Below are 18,971 nucleotides of genomic sequence, written 5' to 3' on the forward strand. Positions count from 1 at the left end.
AAATGGTCTGGGCCCCACACGATCATTGAGCAAAAGGGAGAGGTCACCTACCTGGTAGACCTGGGAACTCCCCGGAGCCCCCACAGGGTGCTCCATGTAAACAGGCTCAAGGCATATGTCGACAGGGAGGGCATGGGCTTGCTCATGGCCACAGATGAGGGACAGGAGGAGGAGAGTGACCCTCTCCCGGACCTGCTCTCTCAGAACCCTGACGATGGGTCAGTAGATGGTGTTGTCTTTTGTGGCAGCCTCTCTGGACATCAACAAAAGGATTGTAAACAGGTTCTTCAATCCTTTCGACATATGTTCTCTCTGACACCCAGTCAGACCAATTGGTGTACCCATGAGGTCGACACTGGGGACAGTCTGCCCGTAAAGAGTAAAATCTATCGACAGCCTGATCATGTCAGAGACTGCATCAAGACAGAGGTGCAGAAAATGTTGGAGCTGGGAGTCATTGAGCCTTCGGACAGCCCCTGGGCTAGTCCCGTAGTTCTCGTGCCGAAACCTCACACCCAGGGCGGTAAGAAAGAGATGAGGTTTTGCGTGGACTACAGAGGCCTCAATGCAGTCACTAAGACTGACGCCCACCCAATACCAAGAGCAGACGAACTTATAGACCGGTTGGCTTCGGCCAACTACTTAAGTACGTTTGACCTGACAGCTGGGTATTGGCAAATCAGGTTAGCTGAGGAGGCCAAGCCCAAAACAGCATTTTCTACCCCGGGTGGGCATTATCAGTTTGTGGTAATGCCCTTTGGTTTGAAAAATGCACCTGCCACCTTCCAAAGGCTGGTGAATCAAGTTCTCACTGGGTTGGACGACTTCTGCGCGGCGTATCTGGACGATATCGCTGTCTTTAACTCCACCTGGGAGGATCACCTGGTCCACCTGAGAAAAGTGTTAGAGGCTCTGCAGAAGGCAGGCCTCACTATCAAGGCCACTAAGTGCCAGATAGGGCAGACACAGGTTGTATACCTGGGCCACCTTGTAGGTGGAGGCCAGGTTCAGCCATTGGAGAGCAAAATACAGGCCATCTAGGACTGGGCTCCTCCAACCACCCAGACTCAGGTTCGAGCTTTCTTGGGCCTGACTGGTTATTACCGGAAATTTGTCAGAAATTATGGATCCATTGTGACCCCGCTAAACGACCTGACAAGTAAAAAGATGCCAAAAAAAGTTCAGTGGACAGCAAGCTGTCAGAAGGCATTCGATGACCTAAAGCAGGCCATGTGCACGGCGCCTATCCTAAAGAGTCCAGACTACTCCAAAACATTCATTGTCCAAACAGACGCTTCGGAGTTGGGTGTGGGAGCTGTTCTATCTCAGCTGAATTTTGATGGTCATGACCAGCCCATAGCTTTTATTAGCAGGAGGCTGACCCCCAGAGAGAAGAATTGGTCAGCTATTGAGAGGGAGGCCTTTGCTGTGGTTTGGGCCCTGAAGAAGTTGAGGCCATACTTGTTTGGCACTCACTTCAAGATTCAGACCGACCATAAGCCCCTCTTGTGGCTAAATCAAATGAAGGGTGAAAACCCCAAACTACTTAGGTGGTCCATTTCCCTACAGGGGATGGACTTCACAGTGGAGCATAGACCTGGCACTGATCATGGCAATGCAGATGGGCTCTCCAGGTATTTCCACTTAGAGCAAGAAGACTCACCTGGTCAAGGTTAGCTTCTTGTCCCAAAGTTTGGGGGGGGGGGTCATGTAGGAGAGTAGGGTCTGCAATCCTATGATCACCCAGATTTTTTGCTTTTGCTTCATTGGTTTACGACTTTCCCCGGCTGCGGGCCTGCCAATCAGACCCACAGTCTAGCTGTTCTCTCTCGAAATTAACACACATGTACATTAGGTGCATCCACTAATTGGAACTGGGCCGCCTTATCAGTCCCTGTATCAGCATACCACAGGTATCCAGGGCATCGGTGTACCCAGGGCCTACCAGGGGCTGCAGCATGTATTATGCCACCCCTGGATGGCCGCCCAAATCTGACACAACTGGCTGCACGACAGCTGGGGCAAGGTGGTGTAATCACCCGTTGCTGTAGGTGTAGTATTCCTATACCTAACCCTAAAATGGACACATGGATTCCTGTCAGTCACTCCTATGGCAGGCCTTATTAATCCTGAAGGCAGAGTGCTGGGAATCATGTGAGATGGTGCTCTGGCGCGAGCTGAGCCCGTCGACGGCTTGCGGAACCAAATCCTAAATAGCCGTTCCATGGTGACGCGGGCCAACTACCTTAAAGTGCATTATAATCCTCGCGGTTATTTGCTAACTTTGGCATCGCATCACCCAAACATGTCGAGTAAGGTGTCATACGAATTGGAATACGAACCCCTCGCCAGTTCTGGCGACGGGGTTAGCATTCCACCCTTCTAGAGGGACACGACATGGAAGTAACCTTGAACCCCGGTTAAAGTTGACTCAAGCCTCAGCATCACAAAATGGATGCTGCCACCAGACACAAGTCTGACCTCCTGCGGCTGGGAGACCTTCCAGCGAGGGGAGCTTGGACAAAGGGTTTCCTGTCGAGGGCGGTGTTAGCACCATCCCAGACAGGGTTTGTGTATCCCAGGTAGGCAGGGCTGAAAGGAAGGTGATTGCAAGTGGCACCCTGGTGCTCACTGTGCATAGCCCGGCTCAAACCAGTTTCGGGGGCACACCAGCCCCTGAGCTGGGGCGAAGCCGGACAAAGGATAGGGGTGTAACCACCCCCCTCCTGGTCCCACCCATAGGTAGGACCTAGTCACGGGCCAGCCCCTTTTTCCTAGAATAAAGGTGGGAGCGGGTCCCCTTCCCAAATTGGATAATTCTGAATCTTGAACTACTTTCCACGAAAGGAACTCTTGACTATTTCTGAAGACTCTCCCTTGTGGCTAAGGAGTAGCCACCCAGCACCAGCAGGCACCACCTAAGCGCTTGCGGTTTGCTGTACGTCTCTCCCACGGATCAAGACTGCCCAGCTCGACGAGACCCGGGTTCCCTGCCATCTCTGACCTCTACCTACATCATCAGCCCAGCTGAGATTCGTAGGTGTGACGAGACCTGCGGGACCGGCCATCTTCAGAACCTGCACGATGCTTATCTAGCACGCCCACCGAGGGACCCTCGAGTGAGTGCACCTAGGGTTTGAGAAGCCCTAACCCTGAGCGGCTCCAGCACCGAAGTCTGCCTCCCCAGCATCCACGAGATCTGCGTGGGGGCCCTTCTGCTCCTTGTTGCTCACCGCGTTGTCCGACCACTCGCCGACCGGCTTGTGGCCCTCTTCACGACGCACCACGACAGACTTTCATCACTGGTCTGGTTGCTCCAGACTGGCTCTTGCTCCCCTTCAACAGAGGAGTACCTCGGACCCTCCTGGTCCACTCCCGACGCCATCTTGACTCCACCGCGTGGGTTTGCCACTGCCAAGACCTGCTGCCCCATTCCTGGGCCCAGCATCATCGACAGCAGACACCTTCGTGGGACAGCTCGCCCTCCATCCTGGTCGCCGCCGCGCCTCCTGGTCCGAGGAACAGCCGAGTCCGACGTCATCCACTCACCTGGTCGAGGTGACTTCAGCCGGTACCTTCCTGGTACCCACACGATCGCTGGCTAGCGGTTGAGAACTGAGTCCCCTCTGCTTTCAGGCTTTCTCCATCCCCGATCCAGGCTTGGATCTCTCTGAACATCAACACTGGTCGCCTGCCAGCAACTTCTTCTTTCAGGCTCCCGAGACTACAACGAGGACTCCCGACATCTTGCTGAACCCCACGCAGCCGCAGCCTCTGGGCTAGGTAACTCGAGCATCTCGGTGCTCCATCGTAGGTTCACTCTACAAGTGTCCAGTTCCTTTTTCGTTTAGTCCCACTGATCGGATTCCTCCGGAATCAGTAACTTTAAACTATTTAACCTTTCCCATTCCACTTGCAGTGTATATGGTTTCGTGCCCTTCGGGCATTTGTGTAGATTGTGCAACCAGAAGTATTTTCATAAGAGTTTTGTAGTGTGCTTAGCTCCCTGACTCATAAAGAGCCAGGGTAGTCTTGTTATAAATAAATATCCTTTATTTTCATAACAACTTGTGTGGTGTCCTTTCACTTGGTGTTCGAGGGGTATATGTGATGGTAAACAGCTGGCTTAACACGCCCTCTAGAGTTTAGCCTGAAGACTGCTCTTGTCCACGCTACTAGGATAGCTGGTCTATAAGGTTGACTTACAACCAATCATCAATAAGGGTCGTTTGGAATGATACACATTGATCACTAGAATAGTGAGCACTACATATCAGGCCAACTTCTCACACCTACCATCCCCAAACATTTTTTAAACCTGGGGGTGTCCAGGGTAGTGTGACTTCTGTGCTTCTCATGAGGTTTTCATACCAAGGATCCCTTGCAAATCTCAAACGCACATTTTCCTCACATTTCTGTGAGAGAAAGTGCTGGAATCTTTGGTGAGCCACACATGTCCTACTATCCAGCATTTCCCCACATCTCACAATAAAAATGGTTGGTTGGGCCTAGAACGCACAACAGGAAAGAACCCAAAATGTAACATGGAGAGATTACATTTTTCCGCTGAATACCAAACGCTTTTTTAGAATTTGGGTAGCTGTAGATTTTGGAGGCTAACTATCAAAGTACCTAGGGAAACCTAACTAATCCAAACATTTCTGAAAACTAGACACATGGGGGAGTCCAGGGGGGCATGACTTGTGCGGCTCTCACTAGGTTTTTTTACCCAAAAGCCCTTGCAACCTTAATCTTTGGCTAAAACACTCCTTTTCCTCACATTTTTTGAAGGGATGTTCTGGAATCTGCAGAGAGTCATAAATGTGCAACCCCCCAGCATCCCCCTACATCTCCTGATAAAAATGGTACCTTGGTTGTGTGTTGTTGGGCCTCGTGCATGTGATATGAAAGGGTCCAAATTACCAGAAGGATGGGTCAAGTTTTTCCACTCAAACTCGACCCTTTTTTTGCACTTTGGGTACCTGTGGACTTTGGACCCTGGTTTAGATGGCACAGAGAGAAACCTACCAAACCTGTATAGTTCTGAAAGCAAGATACCCGGGGTACTAACGTTGGTGTGGCAAACGTGGATCCCACCATTCCGAATAACAATTTATTTATATGTCCCTCTACTAATCAACCATTAATCCACCTTTGAGTTCCGTAGTAGCGTGCTACTCACCAAAAAGCGACTTAACGCTTCGTCTGGGTAGTAAGCGCTATATCAATACAATTACCTTTATCATGACATAATGATAGGGAAGCTATCATGCCCAGGGGAGCAGAAAGACTGTGGAGGCTTTGGGGCTAAGGGTGAGGCCTGAAGTTAGGATGGGCCAGACCCCATCTCATTATTTTATTAAAATTATTCCAGGTATGCAGCAAGCTTTCTGTCACCATCTCTCCTGCAACCCTTTACTTTGGCCAAATTAATAATCCCATGTGTCTAATAGGCTTTGTACCCTGTGGAGGCTGGATTAGGGGCAACCTTCCAAACCGGGGCAAACGTCCTATCTGCCCCCAGGGAAGCACAAATACTCTACTAAGCCCTTCTGGAGTAGAGATATGGCTCTATACCAGGGTAAGCCGCCCCATCCTTTTGCTTGTTTTGACACCATGTTGAAATCCCTAGTGTCTGGTGGGCTTTTTTGTCCCCATGTGGTGTAGATTTTGGGTAAACAACCTCAATCCACCCTCAGGAGGACAGAAAGACTGAAGCACCTTTTCTGGTGTGGGGCACAGCACGATGCCTGGGTGAGCAGACACAGTGCGATGCCTGGGTAAAAAGGCACAGCGCGATGCCTTGATGAGCGGCCCCTATCTTCCCATTATTTTTCCATGTGTTTTTCCTGGTGTCTAGAGGGCTTTCTACACAACAGGGGCCCAATGCCTGGGCAGGCCTCCCCTGCCTCTTTTATTTTTTATAAAAAGCAAATGCCTGGGCCATGTGGGCTTTGTGCCCCTCTAGTGTGGTAGATTGGTGGTAAAGATGTCCCATCTGCCCTCGGAGGGGGGGGAATAATTATTTATTCATCTGTGGGTAGGGGCTGGTTTAATGCCTGTGCAAGCTGCCCCACCTCCTATATGACCCCTGGGGTGGGACAGAAATACTTTTATGGCGGGGGAAGAGGAGATTACTAGCTCACTGCTGGGGGAGGGAGGAGTACTCTCCTCCACAAAAACAACTGCATGCTGTCGAGTGGCTTTCTGCCACCCCTGGAGATGGGGGGCGGGGGGGAGGCAGAAATCTTTTTTGTCCTGGAATTTGGGGGGGGGGGGTGGGGACTAACCCATTGCCAGAGGGGCATTCCCCCATCATTGTGTAATCCCTGGCGACTAGTGGGTGGACTCCGCCGGGTGATCACCCTCCTGTAGTGAACACCTTGCAGGGACCCACTAGGGCTGCCCCACCCATTTCCATGCCAAAAAAACAACTTCGCGAGGTCTAGATGGCTTTCATCCACCCCTTAAAGGGCAGAATGTATTGTAGGTAATAACCTCCTACTTCCCTTAAGGGTGGGGGCAGAAAAACTTTCTGGCCTGAGAGGAGCACTAGCCCATTGCCGTGGGGGGGAGAGGGTGGAGGGCTGCTTTCCCACTCCATCAGTCATTTCCACAACTCCGCCATGGATGGTCTCATGCCCAGCTGCGAAAGGAGGAAGGTTGTGTGCAGGGCTAGCTACCCCATCATGTAAAAGAATCCTAGCTACAGAAACGCCAAGTCAAAAGACATTTCGGCTTTGAGGAGAGAGGAGTTTCCTTTACAGAGCGCTATGGCGCCTTGTGGTGAAGTCAGAGATCCCTGGCCTGGAAGCCTCCAAGCCGATCCACCTGCTTTTGACCAAGACCATCACCATTGGGACATGGAACATGAGGACCATGTACGAGACAGGCAAGACAGCTCAAGTGGCAGCAGAGATGAAAGAATACAACCTTGCCCTGCTTGGCACCAGTGAGACCAGATGCACACAGTCCGGTCAGAAAAACTGGCTCTAAGAGGAATGATGCTGTATTGAGGAAACGAGGAAGAGAATGCCGCACATACTCAGGAAGAAGCACTGATGCCAACGCCAGCAGCCAACAGAGCTCTGATTGGCTGGGAAGCCAACGGTCCCAGAATCATCACAGCGACCTTCTGCACAAAGAAAAAGAATGAATGTTATCCAGTGATGCACCTACAAATAACAGCAAAGAAGAGGAAAAAGAACAATTTTACAACAGACTCCAGTCCATCCTGGAGAAATGCCTGGAGAGACATTACCATACTGGTGGGGGACCTCAATTCCAAGGGCAGAAGCAACAACACTAGGTACGAAGAAGTCATGGGCAACCATGGCCTTGGCAACATGAATGAGAATGGTGAAAGACTTGCAACGTCTCTGTGATCTGAACAGTCTGGTGATAGGCAGTTTATGTATTCCAACTCAAAAGTATGTATAAGGCAACATGGGGGTCACCAGACTCTTCAACAGAGATATAGATCAACCATGGCTCCATTGCTAAGACATTCTGAAGGTCCCTGCAGTATGTAAGAGTGATGAGAGAAGTGGACATGACGTCAGACCATCACCTTGTCATGGAGAGGCTAAAGCTTAAGAAAGCAAAGACGGAAGTGACAAACCAACACCAGCGATATAACACCACGCTCCTCAAAGATCTAAAGAAATGGAGTGTGTACTCATTCACTCTCAGTAACAAGTTTCAAGACCTGCAAGGACTAGAGGACGAAAGAGACCCAGTAGAATGTTAGTGGGAGAAGATCAATAAAACAGTGACATTCACCTGTCAGAATGTACTGGGACCCTAGAAACACCAGCATAACAAGCATTTGCAATGCAATAGGTCTCGCATTTACATGAGTTTGAGCTATTGACATTGCAAATAACTATGCCTTTTATTTTTGTTTTCGTTTTAAAAACATAAATAAAAGGCATTGTCATTTACAATGCCAATAGCTTATACTCGTTTAACTGTGAGACCTATTGCATTGCAAATGCTTGTTTATTTATTTCAGCCGTGCTGCACAGGAGCCGCACTGCTGCTATGCAACATATAATCCTGGGTTGTGTGCCGCCAGGGATTGAATAGCTATACAATTACTATTTTTGCCATTCACAAAGCGCATGAGAAGCAGCTCGCTTCCAAGGACATATACTTACTGGTACCACAGTAAGCAAGGGCCTGCAGCAGCTACCTTGCCGTTATGTAAAGTTATTTATATAAATGCCAGTCCACTGTGTCCAACAAATGTACCAGGGCACGCCTGTCCTTCATCCCACGAAGCGGGCTCGAAGAATGCACCGAGGCGTTACTTTCACCCAGATTTCTTTTGGCCGCGAGGCCCAGACATGCTGACATTAGGCCGGATGACTCTGTACTTCTAAGGTTGGCACCGCCCACCCCAACTGCAGCCGACACTGAACGCGAACCCGCGCCTGCCTCACCCGTGTGCACATGTATACACATCACTTGCACATGCTGGTAGACTGCAGGGCCGAGGCGCTGCTCCCTCCCGGGCACCAACACTATATGGACATATTGTAAGTGCCCGTGGAGGGTTGCCAACTGTGGGGGCAGGGAGTACCACAGACGGAAGCACTCGGCAATTGCCCTGCCACAGTAGCACCCCCGAGATTGAACACAATAGAGAGGCTTTGTTGTCTGTGGGGAAAGTGCACACAGGACAGGACATGTAGGACAGTGCACAGAGGTGGTGCATTCAGAGCAGTGCACACGGGACATGCACACAGGGCAGTACACATACGACAGTGCACAGAGGTGGTACATTGAGGGCAGTGCACGCAGGACGTGCACACAGGAAGGACGGGTCTTCAGTGGCACGCTGGCATCCTTCACCGAGGAATGAATTCACTGATCTTGGCGGCTCGTGCTTTAGAAAGCAGCGCGCGCTGCTCGATGGAATGTCTGCTGGGTTGCTAGTAGTAATGAAGGGGAGGTAGGGTGAAGCGAGCAGCTGGTGTGTAGGTGTGACGGAGGACAGACAGTAGCTCTTCAGTCACAACCACTCTACTGCTGCTGAGAATTGTGAGAAACTACAGACTGCATGGAAATTACTGGGACGAAACGCAATTTAACGTGAAGACGCGTGCATTCCACACATCTTTGAAAGTGAATTTTGTGTAGTATTTGTCGAGTGATGCTGTGTGTGGAGCATGCATGCGCTAATAGGCACTGATAAGGAATGCAACAAAAGAAATAGCTATTAGTGCAGTTACTGGCTCAATTTTGTTTTAATACGGGAAAACACAGCGTGAATCCAAAGGCCAGTGCAAATATAAAAGTAGTTTTAATGTCAACGGTAAAACTTTTAACTATTTTGTTTCATTAGTATAGTACTAAATGAGCGTACATGAGCAGGGTACGCCCCACGGCAAGCCAATAAAAGAAAAACAAGCCACGAAAGTTAAAGTTAAAGTGATCGGGCGGAGGCAGAGGAGAATACAACTTAATGACCCGTGACGAAGGAGACAGATGTGGCTGTGTCCGCGAAAGTGATCATGCAGTGCTTTTCAGGCTGCCAAATGGTGCGCGCGCCCGGCGCACATGCACTGTATTTGGAGGCCTGAGAAGCACTAGTTTGCACTTCCAGATCCCCCTTTTCCAAAAGCACTCGCGAGAGCAGCGCTAAAGCGCTGGCTCAGGCGAGACCTAAAAATGGATCTCCACTGTGACTCTCCACAAAATCCAAGAGAGAAAGGAAAAGAAAGCTGCAGGCAACAACAGCTACACAAGAGCAGAAAAAGCAAAAGCTTGCGGCGAATACACCAAAACCAACAAGGAAGCAAAGAGCAGCTTAAGAGCAGACAAGTGAAGATACAACTATGGTCTTGCCACAGAAGCCCAGGAAGCAGCATCCCATAAAAATTTGAAAGAAATTTACAACATAACAAGGAAACTCTCCTGCAGATACAGCAAGCTAGAAAGAACTGTTAAAGACAAAGTTGGGAAGACAATCGTGGTGTAACCAATGACAACAATGCAGATGGGTGCAGCACTTTGAAGAACTAATGAACCTGCCCGCCACACAATTTCCACCAGGCATACAGCCAACTGACAAGGGCTTGCCAATCGACTGCAGCAGACCAACCAAGGAGGAAAGAAGGCAAGCCATCAAACATCTGAGAAATGGGAAGGATCCCTGAAAACTGAAAGGTGCTATCAGACTGGTAGGAGGGATATCTCATCAAGATGCCCAAGAAAGAGGACCTGAGTAACAGCGCAAACTACAGAGGGATAACTCTTCTATAAACCCCATGCAAAGTGTTCAACAGAGTCTTTCTGAACAGAATAAAGGAACAAGTGAATGCTCAGTTGTGAGACCAACAAGCTGGCATTCGCAATGATAGGAACTGCACAAACCAGATTGCAACACTGCACACCATCATTAAGCAGTCGATGGAATGGAACTCCCCCCTCTATATCGACTTCATTGACTACAAGAAGGCACTATTTGTCCAGCGCCAGCAGTGAGGGCTTAACACAACAGCGCACTAATCGATTAATAGTTTTAGGAAAAATATATTCAATGATTTTTGGTGCTCACTCCTCGTGGTCCACCGCACGTCAACCACACTTACAGAAAACTAAACTATAGAGAGAAGGAGCACCGAAATTATCAGTTCGTATCACAATCAATTGTTGAAATTCTTCTAAAAATTATTATTTAGAAGAATTTCAACAATTGATTGTGATACGAAATGATAATTTTGTCGCTCCTTCTCTCTATAGATTAGTTGACTACAAGAAGGCATTCGACAGCATGAACAGAGAGGCCCTTCGGAAACTTCTTTGCCACTACAGTGTGCCAGATGAACTCGTAACAATTCAAGAACTCTTATGAGGGATTGACCTACAAGATAGTCCATGGAGGACAACTCACAGAAGCCTTCCAAGGGAGTACTGGAGTCCGCCAGAATAGTTTGCTCTCACTTTTTTTCTCTTTGCTGCTGGCCATAGACTGGATCATGAAGACATCCACAGCAAGGGGAAGAAACGGGATCCAGTGGACACCTTGGATGCAACTCGATGACCTGTTCTTTGCAGACGACCTGGCCCTAGTCCCCCATACCCATCTGCAGATGCAAGAGAAGACAGACAATGTGGCAGCCACATCAGCACAACTTGGCCTCTACATCCACTGGGGGAAAAACAAGATCTTGAAGGTTAACACAGCCAGCACAACTGCAGTCACTATTATGGGTGATGCACTAGAAGAGGTTGCAGTCTTCGCCTACCTTGGCAGTGTCATAGACAAGCAGAGTGGCACAGATGCCACAGTCAAGGAAAGAATCAGCTAAGCAAGGGCTGCCTTTATTCAGCTAAAGAAGATCTGGAATTCCAAGGACCTAATGCTTCAAACCAAGATCATGCTTTTTGACAGCAACGTAAAATCGGTCCTTCGGTCATGTTAGAGAGTGGATAGTTCACATAGAGCCGTGTAGGGCACTTTCCTTATGCAACACACATTTTATGAGGCGCCGATATATGAACGAGAAATGTGCCACAGGAATGAAATCCATTTGACATAGGAGTGAACATTACATATTGAAAAGATTTGAAAAATGTCTCATAAAACTTTGAAGAAAATAAAAAGGAACATCGGGAATCCTTATCTGAAGCCAAGCAGTGCCACCTAGCGGTAGTGAGGTAGTAGCGTTTCAAAACGTTTCTGAACTCCGTCTTGTGAATTTTAATGCTTCACATAATATCCATTAAAAACAAAAGTAAACAAAACTTGCCGCTCGTTACAGGAGTGCATAAACAAGAATGTACGCCAACATTCACAGTAATGGCTTCCGGGGCTGGAAGCCATTCACAACAACTTTCTCTAATAAATTAATAAGCCAGTAACCTACAGCCTAACTAAAGGATGGACGACGCATTGTACTCCAACTTAAATCGTAAAAGGTTCATAGTGGAAAAAATCATTTATATGTGGGTAAAACCTTTATGTCAGAGACACTTTTCTTTAACTCAGTTTTCTCCAAGGAGCGACTTGTTTTGCCCTTAGGAACACTAGTATGAAATAGTGTAAGTCCTTAGGTGTTGGATGGCATTTATTCTAAATCTGTGGTGTCTGATTTTGGGCCATAATGGCTAGGCCAGACCAGTGTTTTTTTTTTTTAAAGTTTACCAACTGAAGACATGAGCGTCATTTAGATTCACCTAAATTCCCAGAAGAATGCATCTCATGTGGAATGCGATGGAACCGGCTCAAGTGGACGAGTTCGGACAGCACTCCATTAAACTCAAATAAAGAAGCCAGGTTGCCAGAGGCGTGTTCCTCCAACAAGAGCAGAGCACCCTTTGCAGCATCACATATCAGACATATCTCTGCTTTTACCTCTGTAACTAGCTGCAGGTCGTTGACGTAATTCTCCTCCGTCACAATAAGTTCATGGATATATCCTTGTCGTTTCCTTTCGGTGGGACTTAGCATGTCCAATAGATGCAAGTCTGCACACCCTGAAAAACATGAATGGAGCAAATACTTATTAAAGAGTGCTGAAAAGGGATAATCAAGTGCTTTTATTGTTTTTTATTAAACTTTCATTTGCAACTTTTATATTAAGCATCTTTAACATTAAGGGCATTTTAAAACTATTTAAATCAGTTTATGGTGTGGGGTTTCGAGTTTTTCCCCCTGCTGCACAGTGGTCCGCTTGCACCACAATTGGCTCATTTGATATGTTGACCCTCAAATTTGGTACCCTCGAGGAACACCAAAGTGGATGCTGACCCACTTTAGCCTTTGTTCCTATTCTGGAGTTGCAGTTGGAGGCTAACCCTAAAGGAATGCCCCCTGCAGGATACATCGGTGTATACCCCCTGCCTAGAGGGCCCCAACTGCATGTGAAACTGGTATCCTGGCTTTATTTTGGCCAAGGAATCACACTAATCTAGTCTGGTTAATGCCTGTCTATGGGAGCTCGAGGCTCTGTTCTGTGACCTAGAAGGGAGCACAAGGCATGCTTTCATAGTGGACATTTGACTACTGTCCAAACCCTGGGTGTACCACATAAGGCGGGGGTGGTGGCATACCTAGTTTTGTGAATCAGTAGTGTGACCAGACCTCCTTCTCTCTATCGGGAGAGGCGAGTCTACTGGCTCCTCATGTGAAGTTCTGCTGTTATGTGAAACCCAGAACCTTGCACTGACATTCTGTGAGCGTGTTGAGTGCATGTATGTGTATTGTGTGTGCAGCACGTATATGGTGAGCACTGAGGCTAGTGAGCTCCATTTTAGATATCCCTGGTTTAGCATGGCATGAGATGGAGGATGGAGGCAGCTTTCCCCCATGACAGTGGGAATGTATAGCCTGCATTCCTGTGGCTGGATGAAGGAGACCCAGTTACTTAACTGAGTGAGGGTGGAGCTAGGGCTACCGTTAGAAATTCAGTTAGGGCCGTTATAGAAAAAGTCTATTGATAAGTTCTTTCTGAGTATTCCCGTTTGCTAGTTTGCTGTTGTGTGGAGTGGGTAAAGGGGTAACTACCGTTTCCCGTGAGCTTTGATGAGGACATTTCAATGCAGGGCCTTGCCTTTTGCCTGGCCCTGATTACTGCTTCAGAAAGGCTGATGGCAGCCAGGTCCAGAAATCTTACACTAAATTGTGACTGTGTTTTGGATATTCCTACTTGGAGTCAGCCCCTTTACAATTACTACCTGCAGTGAGAAGCAGCACCTTACACAAAAGCTGTGTTTGAGAAGCAGCCTGAAAATGACATTTGAAAAAGAACAGAACCGAACCGGTTCTGAAGTCTTAGAACGAGGCCTCATATCCCACTTGTAAAAGGCATATAAAAGTAGGAGGCAAACCACCTCAATTTTTCCAGTCCCAAGTTCTTCTTGGCCAAGGAAGGGGGTGCTCTACTCCATACTCGAAGAGGTGCTGTACCATCAGGGCTGGAGTCTGCCTGACAGGCAGTCTTCAGAGCTGACGTGAGATCAGATAAAGTGTGTGCGTTGGGCTGAAGGAGCTGAGGTTCTGTCTGAAGAGCCTAGAAGCCTACCTGCCTACTGATAGATGGAAGGAGCATGTCTGGCCCGGCAGGAGGACAGACTGTCCAGGAAAGAGAAGCCCAGGGTATTTCTGGCGTGTGGAGCATCCAGAGAAAGCAGACTATTTCAGAACACATATTGAGGAGTGACTTGTGCCAAGAAGGGTGTTTTCTGGGTGTCTCTGGGTGGTTCCCATGATGGCTGCACTACGAATGTTGCAGATCAAGTACAGCTCTGTCGCCCAGCAGTGTGTTGAGAGGCTCAAAAGACTGATGCTGTCACTGCCACCATGAGGAAGCCGTGTTGCTACTGAAGCAAGAAACCCTGATTGGCCCATAGGCTGCAACTGCTGAAGGCCCACAACTGCGGATGACTTGGCTTAGAGGCCACAACTGGTAAAGCCGAACCCTTGTTTAAAACCGACGGCCGCTGCTGATGAGGACAATGGTTACCATACAGATCTGCCTCACCGATCCCACCCCACAAACACTGTCCTGCGGCAAAGCTGCTGCCACAACCCCCAAAGGAGAAGAGCCACCACCATAAGGGCAGTACCACACACCACATTCGCTGGCCTGCTACAACTTCAACATTAACCAGCAAGGAAACTAGGTGCTTACCCTGCATTTGGGACAAGAGATTAGAGTGAATAGAGTGAGTCAGCCATGTCTGCTTCAGACTTTTACTGGAGGGGTAAAGGGCACTGAACTGAGTTGCATATTTGACCAATGAGAGAATTTGATGCAGTCTGCAGCTGTGCCTGTTCAATGCCTAAGCAAAAGTGTGCTAGGCTTGTAGAGCTAGGATCCGGGCCCTCATGGGGAAAGTGGATTCTGAAAGCGAAATGGTGTAGCACCTCACTGTTTAACACACCTTACTTACAACCCTGTGTTACTTTCCTATCACCTTGTGTAGTATTGAGTCTGCTATGAGATTAACATATTTTCTTTTATATAAAAGATAAACACTGGGCTGGACCATACAGCCTGTTGGTTGACTGTTGAGCTCTGAGCTCTTGTTCCCCAAACTGCCTCCATCAGAAGCCTTTGAGTGCCCCTCGGTGCTACACTGAGACCCTTGGTTGAAAGGGTCATACTTGGCTCAGTTTGCAGAGTCTTAGTAGGCTGGGCCTCAGGGCACCAGCGGCATAGGGCCTCAACAACCAAAGTTGGGGTCCACCAGCCCCTGTCTGCTCAATCCCCCTCCCCTGCTCCTCCCACCTGACACTGTTTGAATCACTTGATTACACTACTGAATTATTCTGGATTACTATTTAGGCTTTCCCTCAAGCCCACAAAGATGCTGGTACAATCTGACTTTTTACTCTGGTTTCACAATCAAACCAAACTTGTCTCCTATTTTCCAACTAACAGGATTTGTGTTTAAATGTAACTCCACCTTCCATTTCTAATTTCATAATTTGGGGCATCAGACCACTGTTATCCTTAGTAAGATAATTAATCAGTATCACCCATAAACCCATGACCTCATTGGAATAACAGCCTTATTATTAAAAAACGAGTTACTTGCCTTCGGTAATACCGTAACTGGTAGAGACAATATCGCGCTGCAGATTCGTTACCTTTGAATTTCTTCAGGCATCAGCCTCAATCTGAAAGATTTTTTATGAGCCTAACTCATGCGCACCGGTAGGTGGCATCGGTCGGCTCTGCCTGGCACTAGTCAGCTCCGCCCGGCGTCAGCCGCACTGGAAATACCATCAGAGTCACCTATATAGGTGCCACCTCGGCGCGCTAAAGTCAGTTACTATTCATGACTTTCCACGCCAGAAGCACGGTGCGATGAAGTGCACTGATACTGGAATCTCCAAACTAGGGCCCTGAAAGGGATCATCCCTAACCCTAGAAATCTGTCTGCAGAGCGGGTAGGATGGATGGGTCGATAAGGAATCTGCAGCTAGATATTGTCTCAGTCATATAAGGAGTTACTGAAGATAAGTAACCTGTTCATCTGATAGAAACATCTAGCCACAGATTCCTTACTTTTGAAAAGATACCCAAGCAACACCATCCCGGTGGTGGGTCTGCGGACAAATTTAGAGTCCTGCAGGACCGAACAGGCAAAGTACCTGTCCCTGCAGACCTAACTGCCCAGGCATTAATGCTTGGTAAACATGTGCAGGGATGCCCGCAGTGCTGCCTGACAGATGTCCAGGACTGGAATGCTATGGGCTAACGCAGTGGTCGTAGCCTTAACTCTGGTGGAATGAGCTCTTAAGCCTTCAAAAGGCTGCTTCTTTGCCAGTACACAGCAGATCTTGATGCAGAGAAAGACCAATCGAGAGATGGTCCGTTTCTGCACCACCCAACCTTTCTTCGACAAACATACCTAACGAAGAGTTAGTTGTTCACCCGGAACTCGAGCAGGAACAACAAGGCTCTTTTTGGGTCCAGGCGGTGGAGTCGCTCCTCTTCTTTATAGGGATGTGGAGAAGCACAGAAAGTGGGCAAGGTGACAGAATGGCCCACATGAAATGGTGTGCCCCTTTTGGTAGGAAAGAGGCCCTGGTGCGTGGATCCGTTTGTCAGGAAAAACGGATAGGAATGAAGGCTTGGATGATAAAGCCTACAGCTCACTCACCATCCTGGCTGATGTAATTACCACAAGAAAAGCTGTTTTGATGGTGAGCAGCTTGAGGGGACAATTGTGTAAAGGCCCGCAGGGAGCACTGATCAAAAAAGTGAGAACAAAATTAAGGCCCGACTGAGGCATAACGAAAGGGTAAGGGGGAACATATATACAAGACCTTTTAGAAATCTATTTACAATAGGAGAATTAAATAAGGTGGGTTGGTCACACAGCAGCAAGAAGGCAGACAAGGCAGAAAGATACCCTTTCAGAGTGCCCAGAGCAGAGTCCTGCAAGGCAAGGGTCAACATAAAAAGCAAAATATCAGACTGGGATGCAGAAAGAAGATCAATAGCCTTTTCTGTACAATATGATACAAACCTTTTCCATTGACGGGTGTGTACCATCTTGGATGAGGGACGCCTGGCTGCCAGAATAACATCTATCTAAACAATACTGGTATGCAGTTCCTAATGTGAGAACAGGTTGTAGGTGAGGATCAGAATACTCCAAATGGAGTGGAAGCTCAGGAGAGTGTTCTCCTTTTTTTGGAAAAAGGCCCTCACACACCCAGCCGGCTAGGTGTCTTGCTTCATCATCGGGTCTGCTCCTACTCGGGTCGGCGCTGCAATACCCGATCAGGCGCCCGTGATGGGGCCTACTTAGCGGAGATCTTTATTTCTTACGCCGTTGGGTGACGTGCGTGTAAGGGCCCGAGAATAGTGTAGGTGAAAGTGATGTGTAGGGAAAAGATGGTCCATTCAAGATAATTTTAATGAGGTTGGCCACTTCCCTAATTAAAAAGAAAAATGCGCGTATATTCACTCTATGGTGTGAGGTTCTATGCTTGTGAAGGAGGTCGACATGTTTCTTGCCCTTGTATCCAGTTGATGGCAATTCTTCAGGACCTATAAAGTACTACCTACACTTTTTGGTAGTGGTCACTTAACAGTAATTAGTGAGTAGTGACCACCGTTACAGCACCCTAAAAAGTAGTGGTACCTGTAGTTCAGAAAAACAAAATAACAACCTGCAAAGTAAACAGAATAACAACCGTCAGAATAAAACATCAAGAATGCTATGTTTATAAGTACCAAGTTGTATTCATGAGACTAGTGCACCAATCAGTGTTTGTGGTGCATCACACGCATGCAAAAGGCCAGTGAATGATGGCATGCTTAGCACACAAGTCCTATTTGTTATAAAACTTACGAGCTAGTGGATGGGGAATATTGAAGAGGTAGAAGCTAAAAGACCCGAAAGAAGGGCTATCCCTCTGTCAGTTTTTCACAGGATTTTTGTGACGTTTTGTCAATCTTTTTTTACCCTGACATGCCTGTCACCGCTCCATGTCTGTGATGGATCCACACCTCGTCCGAGTGAACGACACCACGCACTTTTGTTTCCATCGCCTCTGCTTCTTATAGAAGCCAGATCAAGGGCTCTCACCACATGCGGCAAGCCTTGGTGAAACTCCCCACTGCACTAGAAGTAGCACTTTATCTCTGTTGCTTCTACTACTTGCGCACTTTATTGAGCTCAAGGGGCTCCTAGCAGGTATGGAGTGCTGCGAGGTGTAGAGCTTATCTTGAGATAATTGGAGCGGCATTGCAATTAGTTTGTGGGGTTTCTTTTGGATCTGGTAGTCCTCTAGTCTCTCGCGCACATTTTAACTCTTCTGCTCGCAACAGCTGTCTGGAATACATCAGGCATTTTGTCTGTGCCCTTTTTCGGCCTATGCACTTGAGCCAAAGTGGTCCATAAATATTACTTTTATTTTCCCTTTTCTCTTTGTAATACATCTACAGTTGCTCATTACATACAGCTGGTGCATTGCTTAGCAAAAGTTTCTGATCCAGCCTGATGCCTGGGAAATTCAAAGGTAAGCAATCTGCAGTTAGAAATCTTTATCCGATTACTCATTTTATTATCGTACTGACAATTTGTTATGGTTTTTATTAACTGAAACAATAAAGAATTGACAATGACGACTAATTACAATAACTTATTACATGCTTATAGTTTTCATCCAGACAGTCTAATCAAGCTTTTACCTTCTATGCAATTATTTGGTTAGTAAAAAACAGAAATAAGAACATTAAAGATGCCATAATCATAAGTAACTTTACACATCCCAAGACAAACGCAGTAAACCCAAAACTGAACAGTGACTGTTACCCAGGTCACAACTGCAACAAGTATTTAAATATAATCAAAGGAGCAACAATAGAGCACCTTAGTATGGGACAACAAATCAAAACCAACAAAGGACATGTGAAGTCTGGTCTCTGGAATGCCATCATTTTGACGAGTTTCCAAAATAGAATAAGTGAGCCTTATAAAATTGGCTGGGGAAATGT

The 18,971-nt window shown here is 47.6% G+C and overlaps 1 protein-coding gene across 6 annotated transcripts in view; it reads right to left on the reverse strand.

Moving 5' to 3' along the window:
* ITSN1 (intersectin 1) overlaps nt 1-18,971 on the reverse strand; it is a 1,732,490-nt gene that overhangs the window by 186,424 nt on the left and 1,527,095 nt on the right. For all 6 annotated transcript variants that reach the window (XM_085621357.1, XM_085621360.1, XM_085621358.1 and 3 more), the window contains one exon: nt 12,365-12,486. In XM_085621357.1, the coding sequence (XP_085477483.1) occupies nt 12,365-12,486 (122 nt within the window). The remainder of the gene's footprint in view (nt 1-12,364; nt 12,487-18,971) is intronic.

Source organism: Triturus cristatus, chromosome 8 (assembly GCF_964204655.1).
Source record: "Triturus cristatus chromosome 8, aTriCri1.1, whole genome shotgun sequence".
Lineage (NCBI taxonomy): Eukaryota > Metazoa > Chordata > Amphibia > Caudata > Salamandridae > Triturus > Triturus cristatus.